Source organism: Eptesicus fuscus, chromosome 6 (genome assembly GCF_027574615.1).
Source record: "Eptesicus fuscus isolate TK198812 chromosome 6, DD_ASM_mEF_20220401, whole genome shotgun sequence".
Taxonomy (NCBI): Eukaryota; Metazoa; Chordata; class Mammalia; order Chiroptera; family Vespertilionidae; genus Eptesicus; species Eptesicus fuscus.
The window spans coordinates 100,054,738-100,081,202 of NC_072478.1; the positions used below are offsets into that span (position 1 = coordinate 100,054,738).

The 26,465-nt window shown below is 44.2% G+C and overlaps 1 protein-coding gene across 6 annotated transcripts in view; it reads left to right on the forward strand.

Moving 5' to 3' along the window:
- Positions 1 to 26,465, forward strand: part of TENM2 (teneurin transmembrane protein 2) — an 885,668-nt gene that overhangs the window by 522,009 nt on the left and 337,194 nt on the right. For 2 of the 6 annotated variants that reach the window (XM_054718127.1, XM_008147639.3), the window contains exon 3: positions 11,737 to 11,946. The exons of the other annotated variants lie outside the window; for them this stretch is intronic. In XM_054718127.1, the coding sequence (XP_054574102.1) occupies positions 11,737 to 11,946 (210 nt within the window). The remainder of the gene's footprint in view (positions 1 to 11,736; positions 11,947 to 26,465) is intronic. 6 annotated transcript variants of the gene reach the window in all.

The window sequence follows — 26,465 nt, forward strand, 5'->3', positions numbered from 1 at the left end:
CTTACTGTGTAACCTTAGTCAAGTCTCTTGCTTTCTACAAGCCTCAGTTTCCTCATCTGTAAAATGGGAATGATTACCTTCCAGATGGTATTGTTGGAAGGATTACATAAATTACAAACCACAGAAGTGTTAAGCTTACTGCCAAGAACATTATGAAGTTAGTGTTAGTCTCTCCCACTAAAATATGGGTTCCATTGTGGCTGAAATTATGTCATCACATTTCTGTGAAGTACTAAGTGCTGTTCAATTTTCGAACAGTAACGTTGCATGTGTTACCTGAGGCCTGGCGAGGGTAAGCAGTTTACTCTAAGTCACACAATGGGCTAGCCCCAGGAAGGAACTCTGGTCCCTAACTCCAGGACTCTTTCTAACTGTACTTCCAGTGAGGATGTGTTAAGTACAAAACAATGACTTTCAAATGACCATGCGTGGAAGGATGCTTATGATATCCATGGCTTCCTAACAAACTAGACCTGGTATCCATCTAGTTTACATTTCCCATCCTAGTCTCAACGGCATAGTTTGACACCTCTGAGGGGAGCTTTTCAGCCTTTTGTTTGATGGGTGGTGGTTGGACTCCAAGATACCGGATTTGTAGCACCTTATCAAGGACCATCCAGTGATGAATGGGCGAGTACTGTGAGTGTGGGCAGCAGAGGAATGAAATAGTTCAGGCATCTGCCACCTCAAGCCCATGTTTCATCTTCGTTGTGCCTGCAGCACGGAGCAAAACACAGATTTACGTTGAGAAAGGTTCGCTGTCTGCAGACAGAGCCTCTGAGAAGGAAAGCTTCCAGTAATGAGAATGGAAACAGGTACTGTCCATAGAGCTCTGTACCATGTGCCTTGTACTCTCATAGGTTATCACTTAATTCTCAAAATGTCCTGGAAGGGGATGAAGACACCTATCTCATACTCTGCTTATGTTTGATCATAAGACTTAGCACTTATTTCAGAACATTTATAGAAATGCCTCATTGGATGCTTATAATAATCTGAAAATTATGTTTATACACATTTTGTTTATCAAACAGTTGAGAACAGAACAGTTAGGTGACTTGCCAAAAGTCATCCAGTGAATCAGGGGCAGAGCCAAGGTTTGAACTTCAATCTGATTCCAACACCAATCGTATTGCCACATCATGGATAGGCTCCTTATCATTATAAAGTTAACTGGAGGCCCAGTGCATGAAATTCATGCACGGGTAGGGTCCCTAGCCCTGCTGACTACTGGCCGGGGCCTCCCTTCCCCTAGCTGCCTGTTGCTGCCGCCAGCTGGGGCCTCCCTTCTCACCTGCCTTGGCCTGGCACCACCCACTCCACCATCCTGCTGCAGTCCTGCTCTTGTCAGGGCCCATCAGTGCTGGCAGTGCCTCCACTGCTGCCCACTGCCAGCATGGCAGACGTCCGCCATGTTCCGCGCTGCCCCCTGGTGGTCAGCACACATCTAACTCCTGGTCAGTCGAATTCTGGGACATTTTGCATATTAGCCTTTTATTATACAGTAGGTCCTTGGGTTACGTTGGAGATCCACTCCTACGGCACCACATAATGTGATTTTCGACATAAGTCAGAACCCACCTACATCAGCACCTACGTCACTCATATAGAGCGCATACATAGCAGTAATGAAGTGAAACAATAAAAAAAATTAAAAAGAAAGATAACAATTCCTGACCTTTACTTGTGGTAAATAAGTAACAAAAAACATAAAGCACATATGTACATACGTCGAAATGACAGAACATTTTTTTTTTTTATAAATACTATAACCACGAAACGACATACGTCAAGTCCGACGTAACCCGAGGACTGCCTGTATAGGATTACATTCATTGTCATTGCCTGTGCAATGTGGTCTGAGCTCTAGAATGCCTCAGCTCAAATTCTTTTCCCAACCAACCTATTCCATCTCAGCTCAGTCTTAACATCTTTGAAATGGGGATAACTAAGGATATTAAGTAAAATTAAGTGTAGTAATAGATGTCAAGGGATTGGAAATAATCCCTGCTACATCATAAGCATTTAATAAATCTTATGGGATTGGCAATATTGTTATTTCCATGCATCACGAACCCAAAAAGTAAAAATTAAAGTAAGAAAGATAGACTCCCATGTATATGGAAGATGGGACGCCCTTTGAAAATGAAATGCTTTTTAAATATATTCTTTATTGATTTCAGAGAGCAAGTGAGAGAGAGTGATAGAAACATCAATGATCAGAGAGAATCATTGATCGGCTGCCTCCTGCACGCCTCCTACTGGGGATCGAGCCTGCAACCCTGGCATGTGCCCTGACTAGGAATTGAACTGTGACCTCCTACTTCATAGGTCGACACTCAAATCACTGAGCCATGCCGGCCAGGCTGAAAATGAAGTTTTGATATGGCTCAGTGGTTGAGCGTCGAAACTTTAAATCTTTCTGTAGCTGTTTTACCCCTACTCTGTTCTTTCTTTGTAATGTAGGTTCCAGGAGAACAAGGAAACAGCCCAATACATCTTCTGTGTGTTGTTCAGCTCGGAGAGACAACTCCATAAGGGACTGAACTGCCCACACAGGTTATTGTTTTCACCTTGTGTTCTGGCTAGTGTTGGGTCACATCTCCAAACAGTTCCCTAGGGCTGAAGCTTTCATAATTAGAGTGGAATCACATTTTGCACAGGGGTTAGGTTCAAAGGTCAGCAGCTGAGGCCGAAATTGTGGTCACACCACCACCCTGGAGAGTCCTTAGAAAAATGCCCCTTTGGAAACTGAGATATTGTCTCTCAATAAATCTAACAGTTTAGTTTTTCCTCCAAGGTTGTCACCAGCTGCCCTGTTTTCGTTTGAGCACCAGATGAAGTAGTGACTTAATATTCTAGCCACTTGATTAAAAGAAAAACAAATACACTGAAAATCAGAATCACTTCTTCTCAGCAAGATACCTACACACTGAGAGGCACCTAAGACCAGCAGCCATGGCACCCAGCAGTGAAGGCAACATCATATGCATTTGATATATACCCGATAAATGTTTCTGGAGTGAATTGTTATCATCCACAAGTCCCACTGCTATTTATTATGTACAGGCTCTGGCTGGGTGTGAGGGAACAAAGTGTATAATCCAGTCTCTACCTAGTCACTCACCGTGTCATGAGTGAGCCATTTAGGCAAATAAATATCCTAATATATTACAAGTACAACAATGAAAGTATGCCCTGGGTACCAGTGGATGGGTATCAGGAAAGACTTACAAAGAAGGTGATGCTGGAGCTGAGTCTTTAAGGAGGTGTTTGGGAAGAGGTTGAGGCTACCAGTGAGAAAGGAATGCTTCCCATGCACAGGCGGGACGCAAGGAGGGGAAGATGGGTATGCAGTAGTGCCATTGCTTTGATGGCTTAGCAGTGGTTCTCAACCTTTCTAATGCCGCAACCCTTTAATACAGTTCCTCATGTTGTGGTGACCCCCAACCATAAAATTATTTTCGTTGCTACTTCATAACTGTAATTTTGCTACTGTTAATGAATGTAATGTAAATATTTGTGTTTTCCGATGGTCTTAGGTGACCCTGCTAGTGGTTCTCAACCTGTGGGTCATGATCCACAGGTTGAGAACTGCTGCTGTAGAGCCTAAGACCATCGGAAAACACAAATATTTACAATTCATTAACAGTAGCAAAATTACAGTTATGAAGTAGCATCGAAAATAATTTTATGGTTGGGGGTCACCACAACATGAGGAACTGTATTAAAGGGTCGCGGCATTAGAAAGGTTGAGAACCACTGGCTTACAGTATGAGGGGTCAGCGGTGGTCTGGCAAAAGCCATACAAGAGATTGAACTGGATTATGTGGACAGTGGGGAGTCTTGGGAGGGTTGAGAGAAGAAGCATGCCATGAGCAAATGTGTGTGTTCAGAAATATATTTGCTCTTATAAGGAGGGGAGACATACAGGAGTGTGTGATACCAGGAACCAGGAAGCAAGAACTGTAGTCTAGACTACATTGTCCAGTAGGGAGCCTCTAGCCACATATGCCTCTATAAACTTAATTAAGAATTCAGTTCCTCCATTGCACTAGCCACATCACCAAAATAGTAATGGCATCTCATCATAAAGGAGCTGGGAGGTGTAATTACGGTATGTAGCCACACAACTGGGAATTCCTATTCAGAATGTGTTTGAGGGTTTATTGCCTTTTGGTAAATGGTTGCGTCACTGCAGGCAAAGTGAATTTGAGTTCTCAAAAGGGGAAGCTGCAATGATTCACTGAATTTTACCTCATTACCTTATGAATACGAAAGGTTTGGCATTAGAGATTCACAGAAATTACATTAGTTCAAAACTAAGCTCTATCCTCGTCTACAGGCTGATCTATGTTTGACTCCTTCCCCAGTGCAGTGCTGCCAGGAAGGTGTGACATATACACACATACGTGTTAGTGAGATCTGGGGAGGACATGAGAATGCAGGGTCCCAAACTGTGAGGACAGTCCACGCTTGAGCTCCTGAAAGAGGCCCTTTAACTGGGGCAAGTCCAACAGCCTGCCGTTCTTCCAATAAATTATGGATAATAGCGTGTGTGAAATCGGGATGTTTGGCCAGGGCCATCTGAAAACTATCTGTTTTCAAGAAAATGCTTAACTGGGCTTTAGTGAGTTCAGTGAAATGCGCGTGAAGAGGGCAATTAGGGCTTCCGCTGTAAAAATAAAACTTGAAATGGGGCGTTATGGAATCCAGCAAACCCAGTCAGGCTGCTGTTGCCTCGCAGAGAAGACACGAGGGGTCATCATGAATAGTCCGCAGGTGAGGTTCAGTAATGTACAACTCAGTTGAAACATTCTCCCTTGAGTCTCTCCTCTGTAAAAGCAGCCCAACTCTCTCTCAACCGACAGGTCTCCCCTAGCTCCAGAGGACGGTGTGCTAGAAAGTCCCTCCTTGAGGAATTAGACCGGTTTCGGGAACTTTTCCTGCACTAAGTTCTCTAGTGGCGATTTACGCTTATTTGCTTGAAGTTTCCTTGGGTGGGGGGAAAGAGCTGGCTGAATCAGAATTTTCACTTCTAATGCCTGCCCAATTCTTATCAATCGGAAAAAAAAAGCTACTTAAAAATTGACCAGATAACATAAAGTATATTAATCTAAAATCTTCACACGTGCAGGCAGTGTTTCTCAGCCTCTGCATGGTGACATTTGGGGCTGAAATTCTTTGTTGCGGGAGACTCTTCTGTGCATTGTAAGGTGTTAGCAGCATCACTGGTCTCTACCCACTAGAGGCCAGTCATATCCCCCCACACACTCACAAATGTGACAACTGAAATGTCTCCATACATTGCCAAATGTCCTCTGAGGAACAAAATTGCCCCCTGTTAAGAATGACTGATCTAGGCTAACATCAGCACTAAATATAAGCAGCTTGCTACAGGGAATATAAATATGCATATTATATCAATATGAGCCCTGAATATATACCTGGTATATAACATAGATCTATAATTTAATTTTCTAAGTATGGTTTTATTGCTTTTAGAGAGAGAGGAAGGGAGAGGAAGAGGGAGATAGAAACATCAACAATAAAAGACTCATTGATTGAGCCCAGACTCATGAATGTACCCTGACTGGGAATCAAACCAGTGACCTCTTGGTGCAGAGTCAACTCTCAACCACTGAGAAACACTGGCTAGGCAGTCTCTATTTTAATGTAAGATGCTCTGTTCATTGAGGTTATTCTGTATTCTACAATTATAATCGAAACTACTGCCTTTGTTTTATTTTTAAAATTTAAGATGTAGGTAAGAAGTTGAGTCCCTCTCACCCTTCCCCAAGATTAATGTGGCCCATGTCAGGCCCAGCACCAGCCAGGAGTTGATCTGAGTTTCCCTCCCACGCTGAGGACAGACAGCTGCTGTGTTGCCTGCTTGACTGTTGGCAAGTAGATGGCCATCTGCCTGTGTCTCTCCCCAACTCTGTAAGGCCCACAATATTCTTGTAAGTAGACCAGGTATCTCCCACCTACATGAGTTCTCTGGGACCTCACGGGGTTGAGTTTTCATGAATTAACATGGAGGAAGTCAGCTTATAAAACGTGAAAAGTTCATAATTCTGGAGGCAGAAGACCTGGAATCTATTTCCACTTTTCTTTTTTTCTACTCAGTAACTGTCTGGCATTGGCCAAGTCCTTCCTCACTTGGGCTCGGTGACCAGTTATAAACAGGATGATATTGGTTCTAAGTGACAAGAACCAACTCAAGCTGGCTTAAAGAGAAAAAAAAAATTAGGGTAGGGTGGAGAATAAATTGGTTCATATATTGAAATATTGGTGCTTATGAACCAACTGGAGCCAACAAACTGCAAGTCTCATTAGCTCCCTCTGGGTCCCTTGTAGCCACTGTGTGTCAAACACAGTTCGTGGGACTTTACATATATTACTTCCAGTCTTTCACACAACATGTGAAGTCAGTGTCAATTATCAGAGAGTCCCAGGGAGGGGAAGCAAATTGTCAATCTCTCTCTCTCTCTCTCTCTCTCTCTCTCTCTCTCTCTCTCTCTCTCTCTCTCCCTCTCTCTCCCTCTCTCTCCCTCCCCCCTCTCCTCTCACTACCCCCCCCCCCCCGCTCCTTCCTCCCTCGTTCCATTTTATCTAAAAATCAATGGAAAAATATCCTCGGGTGAGGATTAACAACAAAAAACATAGTGGCTTCACAAACGCCCAAGCATGTGGGGGAAAAGTGGCTAATTTACTCAGACATCTGAATAAACAGCAAGTATTGGAACAATTCATTAGGAAAAATATTTAAATCCTCTAGCCAACTATTTTGCATATGTTACTACTGTCCTTTTTATAATACTCAGCCACACAAAAGCCACATTTTTATTTAGTCTTTGAACTTATAAAGCCACAAAGGATTTCCAGTTCTTGACCCAAGAATTGCTTCCTCTCTTTACTAATCACTTGTTCTGTGGGGCAGTCACTGTGGCTGTTTCTGGAGGAGCCCCTGGTTCATTCCCTCCCCTAGGATGATCTCTGTGGTGCATTCCAGAAGAGGAGCAATGAGTTTGGGGTTCACATCTCATTCATTTTTTCTCAATCACTTGTGTCTAATGTGGGAAATAGTTGAATGAACCATGCATGGCTGTAAATGTTAAAAGAGAAAAGTACATGTGAAATCTTAGTTGCGTTCTCAGCTCAAAGCAAGATTACGTATATAGGTGGTAATGAGGTCACTGAACTTAATATTTTGGCATTAATTATTCCTGTTACTGGTTTTTATTTGGATTTGGGGTTTTTTGTTTTGTTTTGTTTTGAGTTATTTGGGTTTTTTAAATTATCTCTTGATCATGTCTCTATTTCACCAAATATCCTGACACCCCTGTTACTACAGAAATCAGTTACGCATCGTCTACACAGAACATTTTAATATCGGCCCGCCATTAATCTTTGGGATGAAAAAGGAACCAGTGGTGTTCAGTGAACTGGGGGACTTGATTAGCAACATGCCTTCTGTCATAAATTAGGGGCAGAGCAGCAATTTCATGGATAATATCTACTACTCTGAGGATGGAGAGGAGATCGGAGCCCTTTAATCTTGGGTGGAAAAACTAAACCTAGATCCAAATCAGTTTAGGGAGAAAAATGGTGCTGTAATTGAGGCAACGGGGGTGAGAGCAATGTGACGTCCTCCACAGATGGTGTAGGACCCAGGTCTCAGGTAGGGCTGTGGCAGATGATGGATGGAGCCTGCAACCTGGCTGGCAGAGGGGCTCAGTGCATCTGCTACCTTTCACCCACTCCTGGTCCACGGGATTCCTAAGTGATGATGGCACTGCTTCCCACTGAACCCTGGGCATCTTCAGAATCCTTCTCAACCCAGCATTCCCAACAGCCACTACCAATCCATCAGTTAGCATGCAACTGCTATGTCTGACTACAGGTGCAAGTTTCATCAGAATACTTGCACAGGTTGAAACTACCACAAAATCGTATTCATTTGCAAACATAAATTAGGGAAAATATTGAATTAGTCCTCATTTTTAAGGTCATAGGGAATCCATTCACACAGCTAATTAGACTTTGGTTTACATGGGGATCTTGGAAAACACACACACCCACACATACACAAGACCATATGAGTTTAATGAATGACATATTGCTGCCTTCTCATGCTTTCTCTTGCTTTTTAATAAATCAATTAAGTCCAGTGTTTTATATATTTGCAAGAGACTCTATGCCCTTTCAAAATGGAACTTCAAAAATAGTTTGGGGGCCAGAGGGTCTCTGTAATGTATAAAATAGGAAGCAGGTAAGTGCATGGTTCCTGGTTACCTGCCCATTGCACACTAGGTATTTTAGTAAGAAATCATGGTCTATGAAGTGAGCCTGTAGAAGTTTCTGCTTTCTCCCCTGCACCTTGGAACCTGTTTGTGTCTGTACAGATGGTCTCTGTCAGTTGGCATAGTCGGGGGGAAGGGTGGGGGGAGGAAATGTAGCATAAGAGAACAAAATTAGCAAATGACATAGCAAATAGAGAACAGCATACAATCTGATTGGGGGACAGATCTAGGGACTGAGACATTTCCCAAGCAATGATAGGTACCGGCAAGCAGAGTTTAGGGAGCTACCAAAGCATGGAGTTAAAGTAACGGGAATCAGACAGTTTTGTGATGTGTATTTTAATGCACCCAACTAAACCCAGTACTTTCATTGTGTTGGCACTGCTCTTCCGTTGTCTGTATTTGTGTAAATTAAAAAGCAGTTCTGTCTGTAGTATATGCAAGGAATTCATGCTGAACAAAATTTCAAAAAGTTCATGTAAAGAACAATTTTGTAGCAACCGTCATATCAGGCTCCTGGAAAATTGTACTTGAACTTCAGTTCCACCTCAGTCACTCCAAGGAATTTCAAAATTGGCTCCCAGCCATCCTTATTCTTCAACGTGAAGTCTCAGATACGCCTCAATACAAACTCTAAAGCCTATTGACTGTAAGTTAAAATCTGTCCCCACCAGAGCCTGACTTCACAGTGTCCGGTCAGGACACCGCTGGGTCTGGGAGCCTGGGCAAGGGGGAGAGTAACAGTGCTATGAAGGAGCCACTTTGAACTTGATAACAAAATTATGAGAAAGGCTTTGGACTCTGCCAGCTGAAAGTGGCTATAAATGGTTATTCAAAGAAATGTTTCTTCTATGAAATCTTGAAAGTGCCTTGAGATTGGGAGATGGGAACCTGGATTAATTGCCTATCAGTCACCCCCCTCCTTGTATGTCACCTTTCCGTCCTGTCTCCATGCTGTGGGGCACACACTGCAGAGTGGGTAGGGAATGCATTTGGGCAAAGACAAACCTGAGTTTGACTCCTGGGCCCCTGTTACTTACTAGCTGTGCAGTCTCACCGCTTTGTGCCTCAGTTTCCCCATCAATAAAGTAGGGATTATCATCACTCTAACCTCATAGAATTGCTTTGAGAATTAAATGAGATAACCTGTGTAAAGTGGCTAGTGCAGTGAGTGGCACATAGTCTTTGTGCAAAAACATTAAGATAGTCATAATAATGATGGGAACTCAAGGGAAATCTAGGGGAGAAGGTATGGATTAAATGTGAGCACCGATTCTGATGAAACTCGGACGTGTTCACTCCATCTTTGCCAGATCATCGGGCGTGAGTAGCATGTCTCACATGGCTCCCAAGCAGTTATGAATGAACTGAGTTTTTCAAATGAAAGTCCATTTACCTATGGATGTATTTCAGGGGTGATCCTTCTTCAGTCGTGTTATTGGGCAGGAACCCTTAACATTTAAGCTTTAGGAGTATTCCTATCTCCTGTCTCTTTCTTCCACTCCTCCCACCTCAAAAGGGTGATAGGCCAGTGGTTTGATGCCTCTGTGCTGGTGTTCACTGGTTTCCTCTCACCAGAAGTCCCTTTCCTCCTCTTATGAAGATCACTCGGGCCTCACCTTTCCCAGGAGTCCTTGCGGGACTCTCACGCCTATCTCTACCTGGCCAGGCTGGACCCATTGTCCCTTTCTCCACCCCCACAGCACAGTGTCCTTAGGTCCTGCTCTTTATCACATCCTGAAATGGAATAGTCACCTGTCCACCTTCCCCACTGGACTGGGAGCTCTCTGGGGGCAGGGCAGATGCCTCGCTTATTCTTGTGTCCTCAGTATCTCAGAGGGCAAGGGGCACCCCTGCATTTCATTGAAACATACTGGTCTATCAGTAACATTTAATGCCGTCAGGAATTGAACAGGAAATGGAATTGTAAAGACAATGACATTAACATCCATTTGAGGTGCCTGAAAATGTCCCCACATACATAGTACATCTAAAAAGCAGGAAAACGCATTTCTTCTGACTCAGGCACTTGTTACCCGAGTTGAAACTCAGACCTGGATCTTGAGGAGTTTGCTTTCTCAACACCTTACCCTTCTCTCTGCACCCCGGCTTTAGGTATGCTGCTCCTGGCTCATTTTTCTGAGCTTTTCCCAAATGAACAAGCCAGCAGGCAAGCACTGGCAGGGACCCCAAGATGTGAGGGTGACTCGGGGGAGAGTGCACATGGCAGTTAATCTCACTGGGCACCTGGCCGCCAGGAGCTCCCAGCCATGTGCTAACTAAGAGTTGCTGCAGCCTTCCGAGTGGGAGAACCTCTTGACCCCAGGGCAGCTCCTCATCCCTGCCCACCTCCTACGAGGCTCACTGCCCCTCTCCGTGGCCTGGAGTGGCCGTGCTCCTCTTTGTAGGAATTCCCTGTGGTGTCAAAACAACCCTCATGGTGCAGAGAAGGGGTCCTTGGCCAGTTCTTCGGGATGCAAATGTGTTCCCCTTCCCACCTCTCTCCCACGTCTAACCCAATCTCATGGACTTGGTTTTAGTCTCCCTTATTTATTTGTTCATCCATTCAAGAGGTGCGATACGCTAGGAAGACACTGCAGACACAGGAGCAAATAAAATACACAGAGGTCCACCTTCAGATAGTGGTAAGGGCTATGAACATATTTAAACAGGCTAATAGGGTAGAGCAGACCGATGGGCCGTTTTCAAGAAGACAAACAGGGAAGGCTTGAATGAAGAGAAGGAGCAGGATTGTGAATAATAGGTAGCGAGTCGCGGAGAATGTTCCATGTCGAAGGGCACAGGAGGGGTAAAGGCCGCGAAGGTGGAATGACGTGTCACGTTCAAGCAGCAAGAGACAGCACTGTGGCTAGCAAACAAGGGGCCACATGGGCAGTGGTAAGGCCACCATCAGAGGTGAGTTAGAGGCAGCTGCGGCCAGAGTAGGCAAGACATGGAGATGATCATCTAGGATCTGGACTTCTCTCCGCGTGCAATGGGGGAGCGCTCAGCAGGAGAGCAATATGACCTGATTTCTATTTTTGCCATGTTCTGCTGCTGTGGAGAAGGGATGGGGACAGAGTGGAAGCAGGTAGACCAGCAAGGAGACTGTTGGGTAGGGACGATGCCGTCTCAGATTAGGACGGCAGCAGGGGAGATGGAAAGAATTGGACGTTTTCCAGACGGATTCCACATCAGCCGTGTAGGTGGATATTTCTGCTCACACTGGCTTTCTGAAACATGCAACTACATGTAGTATGTATTTAGACCTGTGGAGAAACATCTAACCACTTGAAATAATACATCTGGAGCATTTTCTTTCTTCCTTTCTTTTAGATATTTTTGTTGTAAGGTGGTTTCAATGTAACTTTCTCTGGATGCTCTCATGACACTCATTGCTGACCTTTGACCCCTCTGTCCTCTTTCCCAGGTCGTCCCATTCCACCTACATCTTCGTCTAGCCTCCTCCCATCTGCTCAGCTGCCTAGCTCCCATAATCCTCCACCCGTTAGCTGCCAGATGCCATTGCTAGACAGCAACACCTCCCATCAAATCATGGACACCAACCCCGATGAGGAATTCTCCCCCAATTCATACCTGCTCAGAGCATGCTCAGGGCCCCAGCAAGCCTCCAGCAGTGGTAAGGAAACTGTGGTCTGAATGTGCGCTGTTGTGTGCGTGATCGCGTTGCATCTCCAGCAAAATGGCAACTTGGAAACAAGGGCTGGGGAGAAGGTGGTGTGGGGCGCATCGGGGGCAGGGGGGCGGGGATACATTTGTCATTTTGTGACATTATGATTCCAGGATACATTCATCAAAGGTCACAGATAAGGCTTTGCTGGTCTCAACAGGCTTTGGGCCTCCTTCAGTGAGAGGATTTGCCCACTGCTGCAGCTAGGAGCATGCAGGTCTCAAAGGGAAAGGTCAGAGAGACAGTGGAATGTTGAATTTTGTTTTAACTGAGATTCTGGTCAGAGCCAATTACCCTGGACACCCTCATGTGCCCAATTGTGTGCATGTCTGATCTCTTGTTTCTGATGGATAAACACTGCCTCTTACTCTTAGTTCTTACTGTGATTTTCACATTCATAGGTCCCAGGGTTCTGTCTCACTTTTGATGATTTTGTGGCTACTGCCTTAGCTCTAACCTCTACATCTTAGGTGCAATTGCTCCGGGCCCAGCAATAATAATGCCTTATTTTGATTTCTCCTGTTGGTGATATGTTCACAAACTATATGAACCTAAGAGCAGACAGTATCTAGATTTAAGTCCCATGGCCTAAGGCAAGACAGCTGTAGAAGTTAATTGCTTCTGACTCAAAGGCGTTGGAGTTATCTTCTGAATTGACCATTCATGGTGTCCATTAACATATCCTGTCCAAGGCAGGACCGACCTTCCATGCCAAGAATGTTTCTGGATGAGATTGTGTTTGGGCTCCATCCACGATTGTACGCCACCACTGGCCTCAGCCTCTACAATTAGATAGGACCTCCTAACTACATTTACGATGATTCATTCTGGAGATGGAATGATGGACTGCTACTTATGATGGCCCGTGCCCTTCTTCAAAGCCAGGCCTGATATATTTAGTAAACTCGTATTGTTTTTTCCCCAAAAAAATTACCTAATCAAATCTCTCATCAAACGGGCAATCCATTGTTGATATTATGAAGGCCTTTAATCTACCATAAATCTTTATTAGAACTTATCAGAGCTTCTAGTTTGAGAGAAATGTGATTATGGCACTCTTAAAATGACATTACATCATTGGGGTGATTGGTTTATCATTTGGAGAAGAGACATCAATCATAACTAGCATAACCACGCAGTAAATGAATTCAACCTTTCTACTGCAGAACAATGACACTGTAATTGCTCAAAATCAGGCTTCAAATGAAATCGGAAAATGCTCTTTCTTCAAATATGATGTTAACTTAATGGAATATATTATAAAAAATCATGTTTGAGGAAATTCTATGTAATTAAAAATATGTGGAAATATATTCCCTTTTCTTCTTTTATCAGAACCTGGTTTTAGCTACAGAACCCCTTTTTTGTTGTTGCTGCTGAGATTATGTTGCATTTAATTGAATGATTCTCACTTATGTTTTGCTGCTTTCTGTTTCATACGATGTAATCACGATGAATGTTGTATTCCGAAGGACAAGAGGCTTTCGAAATGAGGTGCACCTGCTGATAGCTTTTTAAAAACAGACAATTATTAGGGAGAAGATGAGCTTTTACAAACTATATTCTCTCATGCATTTATAGGTACGCAAGCAAAGATGATTTCCATGAGAGGTCAGTTCATATCTCAGAGCCGGCTAGTGTGTTTTCTTAGTGATGAGGCCGTGAGTGGCTTTTCTTTTGGACATTGTATCAGAATGTAAGTTGTTGGTAGGGTATTCTTGTTGGCTTTATGCCTATTGAAACCTCATTTGGGTGGACACAATGGATCTGTGTGTTCAGAGTCAAACATATCATCCACTTTTCATCCCTTGCTCCAGTTTGTCCAGCTCACTTAAGATTGATAGCGATTTAAGAAGCTGTAACAGGGCAAAATACCACAGAAAACTCAAGGGTCCATTTTCACCCCAAACAAGAGCTGAGCTGATATGATTTCTTCACTTAAGGAGTAAAGACCCAATTGTTCAATGCCCTTGTTTTCAGTGGATACTTACCTGAGAACTCAGGTTTAACCAAAGTGAGTGCAAATCAAGTTAAAATATGTGTGTGCTCATATGTGTGGGGGGCAGGGGGGCTCACGCAAGTGCATGTGTGTGTCTTACAGAATGGATTTAGGGTCCAGGGCAAATTGAGGATTCTATCAAGATCTGAATGCAGTTGCCATGAATTTAAATTTGACATAAAGGATTGAAAATAGAGTTTGACACAGACGATGCAAAGTGCAGAGCTGGGCCTGGGCGTTCAGAATTGAATTGGATGTGAAAGGGGCAGTATTGTTCGGAGGGCATCATAGCAGAAACGGAGCAATCATGTGATTGGCTGTGGTACGTTTAGCTGGTTAATTACACAGGGTCGTTGAAGTTGGTCTCTTGGCAGGGACCTTGTGTTCTGAAGCCCTGGTATCAGTTTGGTCTTCATCTCTTTCTCAGGTGAAATAAAACCCCTTCCAACACAATCAGCGCAGGCACGACAGTAAGACATGATTTCCTGCTGTCCTCGACGGTTGCTGTTATTGCTTGGCATTAGCGAAGGCCATCGGTAGGGGAGTCGCTGCACACATTTCCTGCCCGAAGACCCTTTTTGTTCTAAAAAGACAACCCGACATAAACTGCACAACTAAAATGCTTTGGACAACATGAAAAGCTCCTCGGAGCAACAACAGTGCTTTACCTTTATGGCTCTGTGTCATTATTTTCTATGAGTGCAGCACATTCTTTAGTGGATGGTACTAAAACCTCGGCACCTTTTGGAGCCAAATCGCTGTAACCTTCATTCTGTGCCAATCGAGCTCATACCCAGGGACCCTAGTGAGATGCTTAGAATCATGGCGCCTCCCTTCCCTCCAGCATCCTCTTCCCCAAAGCTGAGCTCTGGCAGGTGGCTCGTCCTGTGTCCGGCCTTCTGCCAGGCCAGGTTAGCTCCAGAGAGGTTTCTTGTGCTATAGCAGCATAATTTCAAACCCTATGAAATAACTCATCTGGAAAGAAAATCTGAATCCGAGTGGCAGCGTAATGGAGGGCCTTGCAGACGCGAGCATGATGAGACTGCCTTTCAAACAGGAATGGGGTCTGCACTCTGCTATGAGCGTATGAGGCAGAAAATATACGGGCAGCCACACTGTAATCAAAAGCATTGGCTTACCTCCCCTCTCATAAAAGGTTGCGTTTTCCGTTTTCTTAAAAGTCTAAATGAAGGGGTTTAGAACACTCATTAGTAGCATCAGACATAGGGAAGAAATGTCACCCAATACCTGTCAGTCAGGGCCCTTCCGCTTGGTCCTCTGTGACAGGGGAACCCTCCCAGCTGCAGAGCCTCCGAATGTAACTGAGCATGTTAAAGGTGCCCGGGCCCTTTTTTAAAAGTCAATGTCTTGGTTCAATTCTAAATGAAACTTGTACATCCAAACCAGCAAGTTTGGGGTTGCCTAGAGTAGCCCAAGAATTCAACTGTCTAGATCATTTAATGATTATCTTGGTTACCTGGCATCATAAAGCAAAAGAGCTACATTTATTAACTCATCTATCCCTTTTTTTTTCATCCCTTTTCTTATATGTCCCCTATAATTTGTGAAGCTTATGACAATTTTTTTAAAAAACTAGAAATTATAATCTATATCTACTTTATATATAAAAGCCTAAGTGACTAGCTGACCAGCTGACCAGCCGACCGGCTGACCAGCGGGTAGCTATGATGTGCACTGACCACCAGCGGGCAGACGCTCTTTGCAGAAGCTGCCGAGTGACTGCAACTTTGCAGAGTGCCCTCTCGCATTCTGGGACCCCTCGGAGGATGTCGGACTGCCGGTTTCAGCCTGTCCTTGCAGGCCAGGCCGAGGGACCTTACCAGTGCACACAACAGGCCTCTAGTTAGACAACAAGGGTAAAGGAAATTGTAGAGAAGGAAACAGAAGCTCATGTATGTTAAGTCCTATCCCATTATTTAAGACCAACAAAAATACTTGAGCTTCCTAGAAACCAAAGCAAAAAGGGAAACAGAGAAGGAACAATATGCACAATATCCATGAGAGAAACACAAATCATCTGCTTCAGGGAAATTCTGTCAGTCCTCATAGTGAGGCTGGAAAGGAGTTGCTTCCACGAGGCTGAATTCCCAGTGACCTGCTATCCTGCATGTGCTGAAGAATTTCCTGCTGACATTCTTATGACCTCCCTCCACATATGCCATAGAAAGCATTTGCAGTTTTAAAAAATTCCACAAATGCCCAAAAACACAGGCCAAGGACAAAACTTGATCCATACATAAACCTTCGTTCTATAAAGGACCATGGTAACTGCTTGTCCCTTAGACAATAGACCTTTAATATCATTGCTCATAACTAAATGTTTAGGAGAATTAGCCAAAGCAAATGTTCCGTGTTTCAAATTTGTCTTGACAGCCACAGAGAGGCTCGCATTGATATCCTCTCATGAAAACTGAAGTGTGACTCCCGAACAAATTCACTCCCGGGCCCCTCCCACCAGCCATGGGCTGGGTTTGAATGAGAAAGGAGGGGGGTCTGCAGAATAGTTTTGTTAATGAAACTTCTTGCCCTTACACTAGTGAGCTTTGGGGAAGAATTTTTCCTCTAACATGTAAGTTTTCTTGCCTCTTAAGCAGATTGTGCCCACTGTAATTTAATTTAGAATTTCCTAAATAGCTCACAGCATTTATTATGCACATCGATGGTTGTACCCTGCTCATAATACCAGCTCATTTTTTTAAAGTCATTGTGCATTGTGAGGCTGCTGATCCCACTCCCCTCGTGAGCTGCACTGGACCTCACAGTCTGCCTTCTAGGCTGTTCTTTCTCCTCTCAGCTTCATGCATCGTGCAGAGACCCCAGCAGGATTCCTGGTGTCAGGCCATAGTAGGTGCTCAATAAGTATTTACTAAATGAATGAATTAACTAATCTATACTAATAAAAGTGTATGTGGTCGTCACGCCCTCACACCATGATGCCCTCACACCTCAATGAGCGATCACCAGGAGGCTGCGTGCGCAGCAGGTGCGCACAGATGGACATGAGCTGCAAGGCACGCGCAGGTGGGAGGGGACTTGACGCTGCATCCCCGGCTGGGACTTGACCAGGAGATGCATTGGGGGAGGAGATTGCGGCTTCCGCTGCCCAGGGCCGGCCCAAGGCTCAGGCAAGCCACAGATGGCAGCTGCCGCTGTGAGGACCCGAAGCTCAGGCAATGAGGGCCGGGCCAAGGCTTAGGCTAGCTGCAGTGGCTGCGAGGGCTGAGGCTCAGGCAGCCTCGTGGCCGGCAGTGGCAGCAGCAGAGGCATGATGTGGGTGTCGCCTTCCCCTGACCTCCAGGTTGCCTCCCGCAGAGGGAGGCCAGACTGCGGTAGGACATCCCCTGAGGGATCCCAGACTGTGAGAGGGGGCAGGCTGGGCTGAGTGACCCCCTCCAGTGCACAAATTTTCATGCACTGGGCCTCTAGTGTCTTTCATAATGACCTTTATTTTCTTAATTTCCTGATTCTATTATGTATGATGGGAAAAAAAATGCATAATGATGGAGAAGGGGGCAGATCACGTTCCAGCTTGGGGGAATATACTTATTTTAGAAAGTATATGCAATATACCTATATTTGACCTGGGTCTGTCTGAGATACGGTAGAACTTTGTAGTTCATCTGTAAACGAAAAGGTTTGGAAAACCTTGTCCTGGACAGTGTGGATTTCACTCCACCCTCTGGGCCGTGGACAAAACTGAGCCCTACAGTGTCATGCAAAGCAGCGCCTCACCGTTTCATTACAAACATTGAAAAGCACGGTTTGGGATCCTGTAGCACCTGTTGGGGTCCTGTAGCACCTGTTGGGGTCCTGTAGCACCTGTTGGGGTTCTATAAAACCTGTTGAAATGTTGTCCCAGCAGCAAGCGGAAAAGGCATAGCTCCTCGTATTCTGACCCAAGCTCCTAGCGAGCATCACCCAGCCTCCTAAACAAGGTTTTAACTTGGGAATTAAGAATTGATGGTTGTTGGACTCTCTGGGCCCTGCTCCCTGGCCGGCAGTGTAGCAAACAGAGAACAGACCTTTTCTTCTTTCCTATGTGCTTTCTTGCTCCCGTCTCCAATACTCACGTAGTTTGTAGGTCTAGCAATTTCCAGCCTGGATAGGGTTAGGCCGCTCCTCTGTACCACAGTGCACGTGAGCACACAAGCAAGATGGACAGGTAATTCCTTTGGAGACGTGCAGCCTGGAAGTGACATACGGCACAGAACCGCTCCTGCTCAGCAAATAATCTTGCTATTGACAAAATCCCCAAGGTCGATGCGCACTGTGTACATTCCACCTCTCCATCTCTGTCCTTGGCTCCTTGGTACAAACAGAAGGTTGGCAAGATGTCCTGGGGGCTCTGCGTGACATCTTAACAGTTTCCTGCCCTAACAGTTTTTACCCAGAACTTTAGCTTTTCCGAATCCCTTTAAAGACTATAATCACTTCTAACCAGCCTCTGCAGAATATTCAATAGCCACTTGAAAATGTGGCCCCACCCCTCGTTAGAGATGTCTCCATTCTCTGTTGACTGAAAAGACAGATTCCTTTCACCAGTGGGTAGTTGCAACAGATGGTACAGCCTCAGCCCCAGTAAGCCTCTCAGATCGCTCCCCAAAATAATAATCCTACCTAATAAAATGGTAATATGTAAATTACCATCACTCCGCTACACCCACGATTGGGCCAGTGGGAGGCGTAGGGGGCGGGACTCGGGGTGGCCAGAGTGGCCGATTGGGCCGGCAGGACACTGAGCTTGTGTCGCCAGCGGCGGCGCGAGCTCAGCATCTGCGCCATGGCTGTGCTGCGGCACAGAAGGGGCCTCTGGGGCAGCAAGCCCACGTCCTGCTGTGGGCCATCAAAAGCGGGGAGCGAAAGCAGGGGAGCTGGCTGTCTGTCTGCTCCAGCACCAAGCCTTTCGAAAGGCCTGGTGCACCATCGGACAGACAGCCAGCTCCCCTGTGATCAAAAGCCAAAGTGGGGGAGCTGGCTGGCTGTCCATTCCGGCTTTGCGGGACAGTGGATATGGCCTGGATGGCAGGTTAGGCCTAGGGACCCTACACGTGCATGATTTAATCATGCACTGGGCCTCTAGTTAAACATAACTGTCTTCCTAAAAATATGGATTCTGATGTCCAGACCACTTGAATGCAAATCATAACTCAGTCACTTTCTGACACTGTGATATTGAATAACTTACTTAATCCATGCCTCAGTTTTCTTATTTGTAAAACAGGACTGAACATTTGTAAGTCCTCAAGCTGTTAGGGATAGTAAATGCCATTCTGAAAGGAGATTTAGACAGTTGGAACAGATCAGTTTGATATTATTTACTTTTTAATTTAACACTTAATGTGATAAAAATATAGATAAAAGGAAATTTAGCATTTTTAGCATTTTTAAGTGTACCAGTTCTATGGCATTAAGTCCAATCATATTGTTGTGCAACCATTACCATTACCATCTGTTCCAGAACATTTTCATCTTCCAACAGAAACTCCAAACCCATTAAATACTAACTCCCCATCTCCTTCTCCCAAGCCCCTGGCAACTATCTTTCATTTTCTGTTTCTGTGAATTTGACTATTCTAAGTACCTCATATAAGTGGAATCGTACAACTTATATCCTTTTGTGACTGTCTACTTCACTTAGTGTAATGCCTTCAAGAATCATCCATGTTATAGTCAGAAGTCCCTTTCGGAGGACATAAGGAAGGCCAAGAGACATAAGAAAACATGCTCAAAGTCACTAATCATCTGAGAGATGCAAATCAAAATGACAATGCGGTACCATCTCATACCTGTCAGAATGGCTATCATCAACAAATCAACTAATGACAAGTGCTGGCAAGGATGCTGAGAAAAAGGAACCCTTGTGCACTGATGGTGGGAATGCAGACTGGTGCAGCCACTGTGGAGAACAGTATGGAGTTTCCTCAAAAAACTAAAAATGAACTCCCATTTGACCCAGTGATCCCACCTCTAGAAATATATCCCAAGAAACTAGAAACACCAATCAGAAAGGATATATGGACCCCTATGTTCATAGCAGCACAATTTACCATAGCTAAGATTTGGAAACAGCCTAAGTGCCCATCAGCAGATGAGTGGATTAAAAAACTGTGGTACATCTACACAATGGAATACTACACTGCAGTAAAAAAGGAGTTCTTACCATTTGCAACAGCATGGATGGAACTGGAGAGCATTATGCTAAGCGAAATAAGCCAGTGAGAGAAAGATAAATATCACATGATCTCACTCATTTGTGGAATATAATGAACAACATAAACTGATGAACAAAAATAGATCCAGAGGCAGAGAAGCATTGATCAGACTCTCAAACCTCAGAGGGAGGGCAGGGGAGAGCGGGGGGTAGGGGGAGAGAGCAACCAAAGGACTTGTATGCATGCATATAAGCCTAACCAATGGACACAGACACCAGGGGGGTGAGGACATGAGGGGGGGGGGCGGCAGCAATGGGGGAATAAGGACACATATGTAATACCTTAATCAATAAAGAAAAAAACAGTCCCCTTCATTGAAGACTGAACAACATTCTTTTGTGTCTGAATACCACATTTTTATTTATTCATCCATCAGTGGATACTTGGGTTGTTCCCACGTTTTGGCTATTGTAAAAGATGCTGCTATAAACATTGGTGTATAGACATCTGTCCAAGGCCTGCTTCGACTTCTTTGGGGTATATGCTCAGAATATACTGGATCACATAGCAATTCTATGTTTCATTTTTGAAGGACTTGCCATAGTGTTTTTCACAGCGGTAATACCATTTGTCATTCCTACCGCAGCAATGCACAAGGGTTCCAATTTTTCTACATCCTTCCTAAGATATCTTTTCTGTTGATTTTTTATATATATAACTGGAGGCCTGGTGCACAAGATTCGTGCACCCAGGGGGTGGGGGCCCTCAACCCAGCCTGAGCCCTCTCGCAGTCCAGGAGCCCTCAGGGGATGTCCGACTGACGGCTTTGGCCCGCTCTCTGTGGGGAGCGGGCCTAAGCCAGCAGTTGGACATCTTTAGGGCTGCGGCGGAGGTGGGAGAGGCTCTTGTCACCACTGCTGCGCTCACCTGCCATGAGCCCAGCTTCTGGCTGAGTGGTGCTCCCCCTGTGGGAGTGCACTGACCACCAGGGGGCAGCTCCTGCGTTGAGTGTCTGCCCTCTGGTGGTCAGTGTGCATCACAGTGACCAGTCATTCCACTGTTCAGTCAATTTGCATATTAGCCTTTTATTATATAGGATAGCCATCCTATTGCATGTGAAGTGGCATCTCATTTGGTTTTGATTTGCATTTCCCTAATGATTAGTGAGGCTGAGCATCTTTTCATGTGTTTATCGGTCATTTGTACGTCTTCTTTGGAGAATTGTCTATTCAGGTCTTTTGACCACTTAATAATCAGGCTGTTTGTTGTTGTTGTATTGCAGGAGTTCTTACATGTGCTTTATGTCAATCTACTTATTATAAATATGATATACAAATATTTTCTCCCATTCTAGCAGGGGCCTTTTGATTCTGTTGAATGTCCTTTCATGTACAAATTTTTAATTTTGATGTTGTCCAACTTACCTATTTTTGTTCTTGTTTCCTATGCTTTTAGTGTCCTATAGCATACACTCCTAAGGGTTTATTCTATGGTGGCCATTATTCTACAGGTTTTTACAAATGGTAACACATTTAATTCTCAACACTAAGAAAGACAAATGTAGCCCTTGAGGCTGGGAATGGCTCCACACTAACATCTTGGAATGGGTGCTTCTAGGAGCCAGCCTGGCGTTTCCAGCTGGGCCGTGGCGTTCTGTCCTTGAACATAAGCAGTCTTGCAGGACCCCAACATCAGCCAGGCCACTCTGTGACTGGGTGACATAAAATGAAAACGAGACCATTTCATCGTCTTGCCTAAACACAGACAGAAACAAGGCTGCTGTCCCAAACACAAAAATACAAAACATCTCTCTCTCTGGGCTAAACTGTGTAACTATTCTTTCTTTACCAATTTGTTTTAGCCTCTTCTAGTCAGCCCTTCCCGTAGATAAGACATAATGAGACATCTGGTTATAGACTTATCTCTGACAGCACCAAATGAGAGTGAGCCTTGAGGCCTCCCTAACACCACCTCACACAGCCCTTCCTAGCACCCTTCCGCTGAAGCACCATGGCTCCCCTTCCTGTGCCTTCTCCCTCCTTGCAGAGAGTTCATAAACCAAACCTTGATTGAGCACAGTGTGCTGTTGGTGGTGTGTGGCTGGAGGACATTGACACCATTGCACTGTGGTTTGGGATTAATATCATCCCTGTTTTGCAGATGGGAGAACTGTGGCTCAGAGAGGTTAAGTAACTTGCCCAAGGACAGGTAGTGATTAAGCAGTATAGCTGGAGCTTGACCCAAAGAAAACAGTCTACACAGTGAGAAGTAGATAGACATTTAAGTAAATGTTTAAAAGACAATTCCAGAAACAAAATATATATATATGTTCAAGAAATAAAAAAATAGTCATCATGTACTACATGGCTCAGCTCTTCACAGCATTTATGAGACCATGATGACATCTAAACCTTGAATAATGGTCTAAGTGTTATATCAGAAGGAAGGGGAAATGGAATAGGTACATACGTGGACTTGGCAGGTACGCAAAAAAAAGCCTAAGTCTGCATCTTCTATAAGTCAGAAGTTTCTAGGTAAAGCCTAAAATTGAAAATGCAAGAAATAGCAGCTAAGCATATTATTTATAGACCTAGGAAGAAAAAAAACAAAATAATCAGCTAAAAAGGGTAAACGTGGTTGCCTCTGGGAAGGAAGAAGTTGGTGATGATAAAAAAAAAAAAAAAGATTGCAATTCTTGAACCAAACATCATATAACTATCTCACTCTTTATATGCATTTTTCTTTTGATGAAAATGTAAAAATAAAAGAGATGAGGCATATAGAACACTCAATACAATGTTAGAACCCCCGAATGGTAGCCGTTTAATATTCTCAGATTTATTTCATTCAACAAATAGGTGTTGATTAGAGGCTATGTGTTTGAGATAACACCAGGTGCTATGAACTTGAATGGGAAGGCACTGGAGCATTTTCCTTGAATCCGTAGATTTGTCTGTATCTGCTTCTGTTGATTCGGGAGCCCTGTGGAGTTGTTAGGGCTTTAGTGCTTTATCCCATCCCAGCCTCCAGCCTTGCTGAAAAATCCCAGGCTTAGGATGGCATGAGACGGAGAAGATCCTGTAACTACCGTTCCTCCTCATTACAAACCCAGCATCCATCTAAGCACAGGTCCCATCTTTTCCCCAAAGCTTTCCCAACCAGCTCTGGCCAAATAGAGGCAGAGCCAGAACTGCACAACAGCCTTATCGTCTGCCTTATTCAATTTAGCACCTCATTACATTCTGATTTGTAATATTCTCTTGGTATTTCATGCATATAAGTCACTTGTGTCAACATTAAATTGCCACCACTTAAAGACAAGGGTCATTTCTCTCGTCTTTTTGTATCATTTAGCACTTGGTGCAGGTTGAAATGTGTCCAAGACATCCTTATTGATGTAGCCTTTTAGGGGTAAAGGGCAGTGGTGGACCAAGGCTACAGAAAGGTGGATACATTCTGACTTGGGCAGGTCCTTGTAATACCTTTAAGATCTGAGATCATCTCTGATGGGGGCTGTGAGCTTGGTCACTGTTAGAAAGAACAGAAAAGGCACCATAGGGAGTGATGAGAAAAGATGCATGTTTATCTAATCTATTGTCTTCCTTGGACCCAAGGAATATATTCCCTTCATGCCTTTTAGGAGCTGCTCTCCTGAGTTGGTGGTGCCTTTGAGATAATCCCCTCTGATGATACCTTTTTGGTGGTACAGCCATAATCTAGAGAGTTAGGCTAGGGAATGCCTGGCCTTAGCATCCGTATTTGTTTCCTGGGGCTTCCTTTACAACGTACCACAACCTGGGTGGCTGACAACAACAGAAACTTACTCCCTTTCCAGTTTAGAGGCTAGAAGTCCACAATTAAGGTGTTGGCTGGTCCATGCTCCCTCCAAAGGCTCCAGGGAAGAACCCTTCCTTGCCTCTTCTCACTTCTGGTGGTTGCTGGCGATTCTGGTACTGCGGCAACATAACTTCAGTCTGTGTCTCCATATTCACATGGCCATCTTCTCCCGGTGTGTGTCTCTGGGTCTCCAAATCCCTCCTTGTAAGGACACCAGCCATTGGATGTAAGGTTCACCCTAATGACCAGTATGACCTTAAATTAATCATATCTGCAAAGACCCTCTTTCCAAATCAGGTCACATGCATCAACATCTTTTCGAGGGACACAGTTCCACTCCCAACAGCATCTAGCTGAGTATAAAGCAGGAAAGAGCTAGATGTTGAGTGTGGGAGTAGAGTTCAAGGCTACCTTCTTGAACTCTACTCCCACTTTCTTCATGTTACAATGAAGAAACATCATCCCCCTTCTCTCCTTAGATTCTCAATCACCACTGGTCCTACCTTATCCCTGTATTAAGGTTCCCTTCTCTGAAGGATCTTTGCCAGTAGGATTTAAATATGTGGGGATTTATTCCTCTCCTTTACACAAACGTTTCTCGAAAGGGTTTTCTACTTCTCCTCTACTCTCCCACTTCCCACATACTCTGCAACCTATTAAGTTTACTCACTTGGTAACTATTTTTGCTACATTCACAAATCACCTCCTATTTGCTGAATTTAGTAGACATTTCTCATCACATCTCATACATCTCTTCTTCACTCCTTCTCCTTGAAATGCCCTTTCCTTTGGCATCTAAGGCTCTGCTTCTCATTCTCATTCCTATGTTTCTGGCCCCTTCTGCCTTCCTGCGAATGCCTCCTTCAGCTTAACCTTTAAATGCCAGGCTACTTCTACGTTAAAATCCAGCCCCTTTCCTCTACTTTTCATGTACTCTCCCATGGGTAGTCATCCTCACTCATCACTAAATTACAATCTATGAATTCATGGCCCCAACGTCCTTTTCTCCAGGTCACATCTTTTACCCAATATATCTAAGTGCCCCCTGTGTATTTCAGCTAAGATGTCCAATAGACAATTCAAAAACAACAGTTCGGAAATAAAACTTTTCACACTTAATCTGAAAGATGTTCTTCCATTTAACTCTTCTCTGGTTTTCCTCATCTCAGTGCCTGTCTCTATCATCCAATCAGTCGCTCAAGCCAGAAACTTAGAAACCACCCTTGCTGTTCCTCATTTCTACCCAGAATAAATCTCCAAACCCTATCCTGTTTGACACTGAAATATTGTTACATCTCTGCTGCCACCACTCCAGCTCAAATTACTATTATCTTTGGCCTGAAGATCTAATTGGTTCTAATTGATGCTTTTTTCTTTGAGTCTTTGTTTCCTAATCGAATCTGTTCTCACAACTCAATTAACAGAGTTTCTATTAAATGCATAAGTGAATACGATACTTCAAACTCTTCAGTAGGACCCCATTGTTCCTTGGATATAGTCTATACCCTGTAGCTATCATAAAAGGCTCTTATGCACCTCCCTCTCCCCATATCTCACCAGTCATCCCACTTCTTAGAGAGTGACTGACTGTGCCTCATCCACACCTTAGAGTCTTTACATGCAGTATTGTTTTCTCCAGGAAGCTTTCTGGTCTCCCCAATCTGGGTTATTCTTCCTTCCATAGCTCCCATGTCTCCTCTGTCTTTGAACTCACCATTTGACTAGATTCAACATTAGGTTTAAGCTCTTTGAAGACAAGAACCATTTCTCCCTTGTGTCCCATTTTACTCTCTACGTTTAGCTAGCACAGAGCAGATGTTAAATATTAAGCAAATGAACAAAGAAAGAGTGAATGAAGCCAAAGGAGGGAGGAAAAGGTATGCATAAGGTAGTTTCAATTCCAAAGAATGGCCCAAGAACATAGTGGAGGCAGACCCTGGCTCACCAGCTGGTTTTCTCATTCTGTAGTAGAAGAGGTGAGGAATTAAGGTGTTTCCGGCTGATGGCATATCATGGTGTGGGTGGCAAAGAAAGCCAGAAACAAGGAAAGAAACCTAATCTAGTTAATATTTAAACTCTAGAATCTCAATAAACTAGTATAATATAGAAAAACTCTTTTGTGTTTTAAAATTCCAGTACAGTCCTCCCCCTTTACCCACGGTTTCACCTTCTTTGGTTTCAGTTTCCCACGGTCAACCATGGTCCAAAAATATTAAATGGAAAATTCCGGACATAAACATTTCATAAGTTTTAAATTGTGCGCCGTTCTGAGTAGCAAGATGAAATGTTGCGCCTTTCTGCCCAGAAGGTGAATCATCCCTTTGTCCATCGTGTCCACGCTGCATAAGCTCCCTGCCCATTACTTACTCAGTAGACATCTCTGTTATCAGATGACTGTCCCGGTATAGCAGTGCTGGGGTTCAGGTCACCCTTGTGTACAGCCCAACACTACATCACAA